At 39.7% G+C, this 12,875-nt stretch overlaps 1 protein-coding gene across 1 annotated transcript in view; it reads left to right on the plus strand.

Moving 5' to 3' along the window:
• Positions 1-10,630, plus strand: part of lmbrd1 (LMBR1 domain containing 1) — a 53,387-nt gene extending 42,757 nt beyond the window's left edge. Inside the window, exons 15-16 of the mRNA XM_058058095.1 lie at positions 4,701-4,792; positions 8,512-10,630. Coding sequence (XP_057914078.1) covers positions 4,701-4,792; positions 8,512-8,622 — 203 coding nt within the window. The 3' untranslated portion in view covers positions 8,623-10,630. The remainder of the gene's footprint in view (positions 1-4,700; positions 4,793-8,511) is intronic.
• Positions 10,631-12,875: the final 2,245 nt, after the last annotated feature.

A 12,875-nucleotide genomic window follows, 5' to 3' on the forward strand; every position in this document is an offset into this window, starting at 1 on the left:
TGACATACAGGACAACCAATCAGATGACAACTGAATTTTGACCTTTAGGTCACCGCTCATGCGTAAACAACGATGCAAAGTGCTAAGCTAGTCGGCGAATTGCGTTAGATTTTAAGCCCTCGCTAAAGTTTATGGTCACTAAAATGAGTGAAGGAGCTGGACCAAGTAAAAAGGCAAAAACATATCACTTCCATACGGAATGGGAGGTGGACTTTTTTTTCACAATGTCTTTTTCGAAGTGCGTTTGCCTGGCTAACCTGGCTATCAGCAGCTACTGTCCGGACTATGCATCCCTGGCTGGTTCAATTCAGTGCAAGTCATCAAAGTAAACTCAGGTAATTACAAAAAATGTTAATAGTTAATTATGTGTGTTTTGCAATTTTGGCTCATTTGGTTATGTAAGGTACATCAACATACATTGTACGTACAAATAATCCTCAATACATTTGAAAATAAATAGATGTTTTGCATTTTTGTAGTGGGTAGATCATTTTGACTCGGTCATTTTAAAAGTAGCTCACATGCTGAAAAAGTGTGAGCACCCCTGCCCTAGGCCGTATGTGGCCCACGATGCGAAATGAGTTTGACACCCCTGGTCTAATCAAACACATATTAATTAATAAATCATACTGTTTTGTGGTTGAATACGCACTCACCATGTGCAAATGTGGTAGTTCTTATAGTTCTTGTGGTAATTCTGTGCCTTTTGACTGATACCGGCCGATACTGATCGATGGCTGATCAATCGGATCAAGCACCCCTAGGACCTACGCATCCGGAAGTCCTCGGGAGCGCTGGGGAGTGTGACCAATCACGGCGGCGTGGGTGTGTCTTGAGGTGGGCTGTGGCTGCAATAAAGTAAAGCGACGTTTGTGGCGGAAGCAGGAAATCCATGAAAAGACTGCACAAAGAGGTGCAGAATCTGGAAGATCTAGAAAGCTTTATGTGCAGGTTATCATGTGGAGCTGCTCTATAGGAGTCCACAATTCAATACAAAGGGCTTTTCTTGTCTGGAAATATTAAACACATTTAATACAAATGAAAATTTCAAAATCTTGTCTCATCTTGTTCTCGAAGACACAGTCTCGTTTCTCGTCTCATTTTGTCAGTTGGGTGTTTTTTGACACCACTACTGATTGGCATGTCGTAAAATTGTACTACCGTAGTTAAGGTGAGAGGATGAGTTGATGAGATTTTCTGCTTTCTCGTTATGAAGGGCCGCTATCATTTGGGACAATGGGGTATTCTGCTCTGCCCCGTGCATCGTTTATCCATCTCTAATGATCTCCCCATCTGCCAAGAAATGATCTGCCCACACTTTTGTTTGTTGCCACCACCTCTATCGTCACATCAGCGACCCCCATTACCTCCCCTGACGAGCTAAACAGTAATCTTAATGACATTCTGTGCCTGCCTTGCACTCTACAGTCAATTCCAACATGAAATCTAAATGGCTGATTAGTTCATATCCTCTCTTTGCAAACACATACTGCTCAAATTGTCTGAAGAACAGTAATGCCCAAATTAATGTTTACAGCGTTTTGTTTTTTTTTGGTCACAAGGCATCTTATTTTCCTAATCCCTGTTGCACAATTTCCACCATGGTTGCTTGTCTGTTTGCTGCTGCTGCGCTTTGGGGAAAGATGCTTGTAATTTAATGTTTTTTGGAAGATTTCAGGACTTTAAGTGGTTTTTAAGGTAAGGGTGAAGGACAGGGTCTCACAAAAGTACACCCCTCACGTTTCAGCAATCGTTTTTTCTTCAATATATTTTCTTAGAGTAGTCATTGTACAACTTGTATAGCAGCATAGACAGTAACTCAGCACACAGCCAGTATTGTCTAACCAGCTTTTGTGTTGCTGTGTTAAACTAGTAGTCAGATTGATTTATGATTTCATTGACCACTTAAATACCAAGCAGATATTACCATAATTGTTCACTTAGTGGCACTTATGGACCATAACGCAAATGAATTGTCTGAAGCAGGAGGTGCTGCAAGTCCCTTCAGGATCACATTTTCATAGATATTTTGATTAGAAAATGTCACTTCTAATTTTGTGTTCATTTTTTTATAATTGGCTTAAATTGGGCTGCTGTTTAATTGCTTGTCAGTCATAGATACAGCTAAAATAATATCTCGGTGAGTATTTTGTTGTTATGAATGAATGACCACAACTCTTGTTAACACTTGGTGGTTTTATGTGCATGTGATTGCGGGTTGGCTTACATGAAGTAATTTATGACGGTGCCTGAATTTGGCGGCGTAGTCATGCTTTCCCTGAAACGTGAAAAAAAAGAAATGACACTGAATAGACATTTTTGTTGGATCTTAGTAACACAGAGATGGGAAAGTTTATATTTAAAACTGCTGTAGAAGAATTCCAGTATCCTTAAGGCGGAATGAAAGGTGGTGGAAACAAATGTTGTAGCTACATGAAGCCTGTCATCAGTGAAGCTTTTTTTTTTTTTTTTATAAAAGCTACAATATATGTCTTAGCAAGTTTTAAGTGCTCACGCGTGAATTGTGAGATGAAAGACATACATAATGCATAGCGCTACACGGGTAGCCCCTCGCCAAGATACGGAAGAGTCGGGGTGAAATTACCTGTACTCCCACTTCTGCCCCTTGCTCGTTTCAGAACGCGCTAATGATTTCAAGGTGAGGCCGGTCAACGGTGTACATCATAATATATTTGGGCAGGCCGCCGTTGTGAACCATCTGTATGTCCCACTCTGTGCTGAGCAAGTTCAGGTGAGCAGCTGGAGAGCTGCAGATGGCCCAGGAAAATAGTGAGGTCATTGGGATCAATATAGACGAGCGCTCTCGGGTGTCTGATGATATTAAAACTGATCATTGAATAGTTGTTTGTCTATATGTGCCCTGTGATTGGCTGACGACCAGTCCAGGGTGTACCGCTTTTTACAGATGCTTCATTGAATCTGTAATTACCTTCAACATTTCAGCTTGGTACTTAGAGGTTATCACCTTCGGTCTCGGGCTGATACTGACACTTGGGGGCATGATACCAGGGCCTGATACCAGCCAAACCATGTGATGATCTTATTATCACATACTATTTAATCATGAGCTTATTATCACGTACTTTGGTTTTTCCATCATGTAACGTGCCAGAGAGTTGAATTTTGATATGAGAGAATCAGGCTCGTATTCATCCCCATTTTCTTTTCTGATTGATAAAATAATGTAGCGACCCTGACGTGTTCATGTTGACATGTTGTGCTCTTGAGTGTCTGACTGTTCCGCGTGACTGTGAATGCACCAGGGGTGGGGGTGTATCGTGTTGAGGAAGCACTGTTGCGTTGCTGGCGGTGGTTGCAACAGCGTGGTTACGGCCGACAGTAGCCAGTATTGTTGTGTAATAAAAGCTTGCTAGCGATCACAGTCGTGTCCTTTCCGTAGCGTCGACGACGACGTTACAATAAACATAGACACGTATTTGTCTAACTCAGGCGGGGGAATACTTTCTACCAGTCTTCGTTCGTTCTTGCAGTTGCAGTCGCCCTCGGTTTTCCGACTTGTATTTGCATTTTTAGTTTTTTCGATTATTTCAAGAGTGTCCTCCTCATTAATGATGATAAAACGTTCCATTTCTAATATTCTGTTATTTTCCCTATTTGTCTTTCGCCGAGAGTGTCAACCGCTGACATGTTGACAGAGCACAGACGGCAGCAAAACAAACCCTCGTGCGCTGTTCTCTGATTGGTTGTTTCACGGCCACGATACCAGAACAGCACGCTCTGAGTGGACAGCTACGGGGGCTGATACTGGACATGGTTAAACTCTATATTTTATCAGTATCACTGCCCTGGGCTTTGACACAGTATCATTTCGGCCTTTTCCCGTATCATTCATGGGCGCTTTCTAGGGTACAGGGCCAATTAATACTGTAGTATGTGATAAGGTTCACTATCAAACATTCATCGCAACCCACTAAATAAAATCATAACATTGAGCAGCAAAATAATTGGATTACAGCAGGAATCACTCATCAGTATTTACAATAGGAGGGTTAAGCTGAAAGGTTTGGGCGTAGCTTTAGACACACAGCCACTATAGCCTGCTACCTTCAGGAAAAAGATACACATCACTTGCATTTAGGACTAAGAGAGTTTTTTAAGTTTTTTACCGACATCTATCCGGCTCATGAATTCATGATTTTCATGTGTGTGCATGTTAGGCAAGCATGTGTGTATCCGTTTGTACGTGGCTCACTAACATCGAAAATTATTTATTCATGCATATTTTAGCATTGTTTCTTTATCACTGGTTTTTATCGTGTGTGGTATCGTGCTGGCAGGCTTTCTTCTGCAAATAGATGGTTGATTGTTTGTATCTGTTGACTCTATGTGTTTTATGCTGTATTGTTTGGTACATGAACTACACACGCTTTGATGCTCTGCACAAATGAAGTTCCTAACCGATAAATAAAGTTCTTAAGTAAGTAAGTACCCCGCCTCTCGCCCGAAGACAACTGGGATAGGCTCCAGCACCCCTACGACCCTTGTGGTCATGTAGTAAACATACCTAAATTTGACATCACAAAAGAGGAATTTTTGTATAACTTGCAATCTAATATGTTCCACATGAAAAGCAGCGCCTTAAATAACAAATGTGTGATCCTAACAAGCGATCGTGTTTAGTTTAACATTTTGGGGTGTGTTTGTTTTTGTTTTTCCAGATCAGTGTATTGTGACAAGATCCTATCTTTTCCTTCACAAGTTTTGGTTCTTCAGTACCATCTACTACTTTGGTAACTGGGCCTTTATTGGGGTAAGTCTCTCTTCTCTCTCACCTGACTCCTATTAACATCATCTAGTTATTATTCTAGACATATTTATACATGCTAATCAGCAGGTGGTGCCAAACAATCTCTCCCCAAGCGTGTCAGACTTTTTCTTCCTGTCACTCGCCTGTTAGCAAAGAGAGGACTTTTGAAGCTAATTCTAAGAAAAGTAAACATTAACATTGCCTTAAAAATCTTGAATAAGAGGAGCTTTATGTTGAGTGTGGTCTTCAAGTTGGGTCAATAAACTTTTTTGTTATGTTTTTGGTACAAATTCACATATCAGTATCATTAAAAAGGAGAATGCCCTGTAGGGATACATTATGGTTGTCTACCACCATCTATATTGAGTTACGTTACTGTTACATTTACATTTACACTACAGGTGGTCTTCAATTTATGGTGTTGTAGATTTTACATGCCCCCCATTAATAAAAAATGTATATATATGTATGTATATATGTTTATATATATATATATATATATATATGTGTGTGTGTGTGTGTGTGTATATATATGTGTGTGTATATATGTCTATATATATATGGGTGTGTGTATATATGTATATGTATATATATGGGTGTGTGTATATATGTATATGTATATGTGTGTGTGTGTGTATATATGTATATGTGTGTGTGTGTGTGTATGTGCATATATATGTGTGTGTGTGTATGTGCATATATATGTGTATATGTGTGTGTGTGTATGTGCATATATATGTGTGTGTATGTGCATATATATGTGCATATATGTGTGTGTGTATGTGCATATATACAGTGAAGAAAATAAGTATTTGAACACCCTGCTATTTTGCTATTTCTCCCACTTAGAAATCATGGAGGGGTCTGAAATTTTCATCGTAGGTGCATGTCCACTGTGAGAGAGATAAACTAAAAAGAAAAATCCAGAAATCACAATGCATGATTTTTTAACAATTTATTTGTGTGATACAGCTGCAAATAAGTATTTGAACACCTGAGAAAATGAATGTTAATATTTGGTACAGTAGCCTTTGTTTGCTATTACAGAGGTCAAACGTTTCCTGTAGTTTTTCACCAGGTTTGCACACACTGCAGGAGGGATCTTGGCCCACTCCTCCACACAGATCTTCTCTAGATCAGTCAGGTTTCTGGGCTGTCGCTGAGAAACATGGAGTTTGAGCTCCCTCCAAAGATTTTCGATTGGGTTCAGGTCTGGAGACTGGCTGGGCCATGCTAGAACCTTGATATGCTTCTTACGGAGCCACTCCTTGGTTTTCCTGGCTGTGTGCTTCGGGTCGTTGTCGTGTTGGAAGACCCAGCCACGACCCATCTTCAATGCTCTGACAGAGGGAAGGAGGTTGTTCCCCAAAATCTCACAATACACGGCCCCAGTCATCCTCTCTTTAATGCAGTGCACTCGTCCTGTCCCATGTGCAGAAAAACACCCCCAAAGCATGATGCTACCACCCCCATGCTTCACAGTAGGGATGGTGTTCTTCGGATTGTACTCTTCATTCTTCTTCCTCCAAACACGCTTATTGGAATTATGACCAAAAAGTTCTATTTTGGTCTCATCTGACCATAAAACTTTCTCCCATGACTCCTCTGTATCATCCAAATGGTCATATGCAAACTTAAGACGGGCCTTGACATGTGCTGGTTTAAGCAGGGGAACCTTTCGTGCCATGCATGATTTCACATCATGACGTCTTAGTGTATTACCTACAGTAACCTTGGAAACGGTGGTCCCAGCTCTTTTCAGGTCATTGACCAAGTCCTGTCGTGTAGTTCTGGGCTGATTCCTCACCTTTCTTAGAATCATTGAGACCCCACGAGGTGATATCTTGCATGGGGCTCCACTCCGATTGAGATTGACCGTCATGTTTAGCTTCTTCCATTTTCTAATGATAGCTCCAACAGTGGACCTTTTTTCACCAAGCTGCTTGGTAATTGCTCCGTAGCCCTTTCCAGCCTTGTGGAGGTGTACAATTTTGTCTCTGGTGTCTTTGGACAGCTCTTTGGTTTTCGCCATGTTACAAGTTAAAGTCTTACTGATTGTATGGGGTGGACAGGTGTCTTTATGCAGCTAACGACCTCAAACAGGTGCATCTGATTCAGGATGATACATGGAGTGCAGGTGGACTTCTAATGGGCAGACTAACAGGTCTTTCAGGGTCAGAATTCTAGATGATACACAGGTGTTCAAATACTTATTTGCAGCTGTATCACACAAATAAATTGTTAAAAAATCATGCATTGTGATTTCTGGATTTTTCTTTTTAGTTTATCTCTCTCACAGTGGACATGCACCTACGATGAAAATTTCAGACCCCTCCATGATTTCTAAGTGGGAGAAATAGCAAAATAGCAGGGTGTTCAAATACTTATTTTCTTCACTGTATGTGCATATATGTGTGTGTGTATGTGCATATATATGTGCATATATGTGTGTGTGTATGTGCATATATATGTGTGTGTATGTGCATATATATGTGCATATATATGTGTGTGTATGTGCATATGTATGTATATGTGCATATATACATGGTGCATATATATATGTGTGTGTGTGTGTGTATATATGTTTGTGTATATATGTGTGTGTGTGTGTATATGTGTGTATATATATATATATATATATATATATATATATATATATATATATATATATATATATATATATATATATATATATATATATATATATATATATATATATATATACACACTGTATAATAATAATACATAAGATCTTGTGCAGCCACACTACTCTCAACACTTTACTGTCAAGTCCATCATGAAATATAACATTGATATTGTATTGTCTGCCCTGACATAAGGATGACGAGGAGGTGGTCAATCGCCAATCTGTTTATTGCAGAAACAGGACCAAAGCATGCAACAACAACATCAGCAAACTCAACTGTCCTCCTCCCACAAACACACACACACACTGTCAGGACAAGTGGAAATCATCAAACTTTTTAACATAGGTCACAGTATCCTTGAGCATGTTAAAGGCTCTATGAAAGTGACATTAATAACTAAGCAGCATACCGTTATTTTGCTATGTTTCTTTCTTTCTGTTTCATTGAATTCTTATATTGACTGTTTGTGCTACTGTTTTTATGTCCTTCATGGTTCTGTGTACAGTGGAAGTCACTTCAGGAGATTTGTGCATTTTGTTAAGGGACGGTGCATTGTGGCAAATATTTAATAATAGTTTCTGAATGTTCCTAAATAGGATTTTCTACTACATTTACAATTTAAAACCAGTATCATTAATAAACATAGCATATTTAGAGCTGACACATTTTGTATTTGCTGCAACCTTGTGGGTGAGTTAAGAGCTAAGAATAAAGAAAAATAGTAATACTAAAATATGCTTGCTGACTGTATACAATAGCCCATATTTCCGTGATTGACAGCCCTTTACGTAGTTTATGCAGTTATCATTGTAGTTGCACATTAAATTATTTACCGCAAAGAGATTTCCCCTATTTATTAACTTTTTCTATCTGCGAAATATGATTACTTCTGAGTTAACTATGGGCAACATTTGATTGCTCATGATCAAATATTTTAATGGATTGACAACCCTAGTTCAAATACAATTCCTCAAGCAGCAGAAATGTGCAATGCAGAGCTGAACATAACAACATGAACATGACCAACCCATTGAAAGCGCCTTCCTGATGTGTGCTTTACATTTGATGATGTAGGTATTCCTCATCGGGCTGGTGGTGTCGTGCTGTCGAGGGAAGAAGTCGGTGATTGAAGGCGAGGTGGAGGCCGATGACTCAGACGTCAGCGATGATGAATATGTGCACTGAGGTTCAATATTCTAGGATACACACACACACACACACACACACACACCGACAGACAGATCTGCACATCCAGCCGTAACGTAAGGGAGTGAGTTTCACAGTACAATTTGGCATACCGTTAATTTGCCCATGTTTATTTTATCAGCTTCCAGAAAATACAAAAAATACCACATACAATAGAGGGAGAGACAAAGCTTATATATATATATATATATATATATATATACAATTGACATTTCCTATGTATTTCAACTACAGACCTAATATATACAATGCATTGCCTTCATGTTGACATATACGGCATTGAAACCAGTGGTTCTCAATTATTTTTCTGTCATGACCCCCCAGTGGCTTGAAAGTACTTGGAAACATAACAAACACAAGTACACTGTTCTGAAGACCTGGTCTGTTCTGTGGCAACGTTGACATCGTTCTTCTTGGCGTCTTCCTCTCCGCTGTACCGGTGAATTAGCATCCTTTTTCAAAATGCATTCATATAGTACTTTCAAGCCGAATGCGTGTTCTAAAGGTGTTCCTTCATAGCAGTCATCAGTGGAATGTTCACTACAAAGAACAGAACTCGTGGTGGGCATCCATTTGTCTCTAGTTCTCTGCACTTGCTATGTTCATTTTTGTCTTGGGGAAAAGAAAACAAAGTATCACTCGGATCTGTAAACATCCAGCAGCAACACAACATTTTGGCATGCCTATTTGCTGTCAGTGACCGACCTTGAGAGGTGTCACCATGACGACATCACTTACAGAAATGACCTTGTCACGGTTGGCACCATGAACTAGGAATGTCATTTTTTGCGAAATTATTGCTTGCTTTCAAAAACTGAGCAATGTAGAATATAATTACAAACAATATATATATTTAAGCAAAGTTGATTCATTATGTAAGGGACCCTTTAAAGGGCATGTTTGCAAAAGATGCTCACTTCCTAATATTCACAAGCATTATATCCTGCCCACTTCTTGCTCAGAAACATTTCATCCACAAATGTATAAATTATCGCAACAAAAAATGTGTAAGAGTTTTAAGTACATGGTGTATCTTAGGAGTTCAGTTTAGAGGTGAAACATCTTTAAGAAAATGAAGGTCATCCAATTGCTGTCATTCAACTTTTCAGATAAAGAAAAAATACAATTCAAAATATACACATTTAACTTTAGTCTGATTAATTAGTTAATAGGAAATCAGTGTCTTGGGTAGACCACCTTTACCTGGGTTAATAGATGGAACCGAGCATGAATCTGCACCTGTGAGTCTTTATTGTGGGCAGATCCATACAATCCATACAATGTAAAGGCGATGTACCTATGGCCAAGTTGTCCATAATCATGCATGCATATCGTGATGGCGTAGCAAGTACATAGCACAGAGTGATCGAGGTGCATTCAAGGACATCCGGTCATTACATAATATTTTGTGGAGCCAGACCAGCGACCCACTAGTTGAGAATCACTGCTTTTGATGGCTTCTTATGTGTTCTAATCATCCTTTCAAAATCGTGTGTGTTGACTTCTGCAAGAAACTTTGAAAACATCTGAATGAAATACTGTACATTGCTATTTTATTTGCCCTCTTACTTTAAAGTATTAACATGTTATGATGCGAGTACCTTAAACTAACCATTCGGTGGTTTCATGTCACATTTCATGAACTATTCTCATTCCAGTCATAATTCCAAAAGTTATTAAAACCACTATTCTACTATAATTTTTTTGTTTAATCTGGTTAAATTATTTTAAATTCAAAACTAATGGTGCATCAGTCTGAGTTACACCATGAATATAATTATTTATCATTACTCTGATGCAAAGTGCCTCATGAATGTGTACTACTATGATGGGCACGCATGACTGCAGCCTCACATGAGCTCCATTAAGTTAAACTAAGCCATTTCTTCCTGAAGAGAAATCATCCATAGAGTCGCCAAGTACCATCATTGTGTATAGTATTAAACGGTACTTGTATTGAACTAAATAAATACTTCTGGAAATATCACTGAAATCGCTTTTGTCAACTCCTCATTCTTTATATAGGGATAGTTGTTTTGTTTATTTTTTTTTTACATGAAGTTGTATTATTACATCGCCATCAGCAGTGTCGTGGATCAACAGTTACCTCCATTTTGTTCCAGTTCTAGTAGTGTTCTAGTTGGATTTCAGTGAGGAGGAACGTCATACTGGGTAGTTACACACAACAACGCACAAGCAAGAACGTGGTATAGGTATTTTTTTGTTTGATACAAATGTATTACTCTTTTGAAAACACATTGTTTTGAGAAGCCAAATTCACTTAAGTGACCCCAGCAACTAACCTGGACTATGTTCTTCCTCACTGAAATCTGACCAGATCTCCGCTCACGGAACCAAGTGCCACATCAGCCGTGAAGCACAACAACATTGTGGAACATGTCCAGGTGGGAAGACGTTGATTCGGTATTGCCGTGAATCAAGCAACTCTGCAGGTGCAATACTTCAGTGGGCTTTAGTAGGCACATCATGGAAACACCAACAAAGGAGGGTGCCCACCCGATGACCCCAATGACGTTTGAAAACCACTCCCTTTCCTGCCCTTACCCCAGGATAGGATGTGGGGGGAATCTGGGAGTGTTTTTGGTCCCAGGTCAGGATCTCGGTGTCTCACCTGCCACCCCCCCACCTTCCAGGCACATGATTGGGCATGGGAAACAGGCTCAGGCTTGATCACACTGTAGTTGGCCGCCTTTGGTAAGGGTGTCTAGTGTTGAAAGGCCGAAACACCCACTGATTGAAAGGTACAACTCTCCACTCACAACATCCATGCCTCATGTGATTACTATCTATTGGCACGGAGGCTAGTTTTGCTGTGTATTTACAAACCGTATCCTCACCTCCAAATCCTGTATGGGATAAATAATGAATTGTCTCCCCACTTAACATGGATATGTATCAAAATGAAAGTGCCATTTAAATCCATCCATCCTTGGATTAGACCAGGGGTGTTCATTAAGTCGATCGCAAGCTACCGGTCGATCGCGGAGGTGGTACTGGTCGATCGCTGGTCGATCGCGGCGTGACTTAAAAAAAATATCATCCCAGCATCAATGCCGTCACTTGATTGACATACAGGGCAGCCATTCAGATGACAACTGAATGTTGCCCTTCGGGCGACCAATCAAATCAAACAACGTCTCTAAGTGCAGCAGAACTTACGATGTCAGCCTATCATCCATCCCCGTTACTTGATTGACATACAGGACAACCAATCAGATGACAACTGAATTTTGACCTTTAGGTCACCGCTCATGCGTAAACAACGATGCAAAGTGCTAAGCTAGTTGGCGAATTGCGAGATTTTAAGCCCTCGCTAAAGTTTATGGTCACTAAAATGAGTGAAGGAGCTGGACCAAGTAAAAAGGCAAAAAACATATCACTTCCATACGGATATGGAATATTATACGGATATTATGATACGGATATTATCCATGACTGATAAACATTTGGAAGTGTGCTTGAGGCTGGCTATCAGCAGCTACTGTCCGGACTATGCATCCCTGGCTGGTTCAATTCAGTGCAAGTCATCAAAGTAAACTCAGGTAATTACAAAAAATGTTAATAGTTAATTATGTGTGTTTTGCAATATTGGCTCATTTGGTTATGTAAGGTACATCAACATACATTGTACGTACAAATAATCCTCAATACATTTGAAAATAAATAGATGTTTTGCATTTTTGTAGTGGGTAGATCATTTTGACTCGTTTTAAAAGTAGCTCGCATGCTGAAAAAGTGTGAGCACCCCTGGATTAGACTACATAAGCACTCAGCACTCTCGTCTGCTGCAGATTAGCATGAAACGTCCAGGGCTTAATTGTTTGATTAGTGGAGCATACGTACCTTGTCATCACTGTTGTGTGAGCCTCTTTCAGGTAGCTTGTTATGACACTGAATGCCGCCCCCGCTCACTTGCTAATAAACTAAACAAGCCAGGAACCACAATAAAAATACATCTTTTTCTTCCTTCCTGTTATTGTTTGGCTAATTCTAACTGGGATTAAACATGAAAACGAGAGTCCAATAATGGAGGGTTAGAAACTGACACTGTAATAGCTTTTGTGATTGCTTTTGGGAAATTCCTAAGCCAGTACTCGTCAGGCTTGTTAATCATACAAGATGAATACAACATGGCTGGCGTTCCTATGAATTCCAGAGGTAGGTGGTCAATGTTTGCAGGGAAGATGCTTAACAAGCTCCACCAGAGGGGT

This window comes from Doryrhamphus excisus, chromosome 20 (genome assembly GCF_030265055.1).
Source record: "Doryrhamphus excisus isolate RoL2022-K1 chromosome 20, RoL_Dexc_1.0, whole genome shotgun sequence".
NCBI lineage: Eukaryota > Metazoa > Chordata > Actinopteri > Syngnathiformes > Syngnathidae > Doryrhamphus > Doryrhamphus excisus.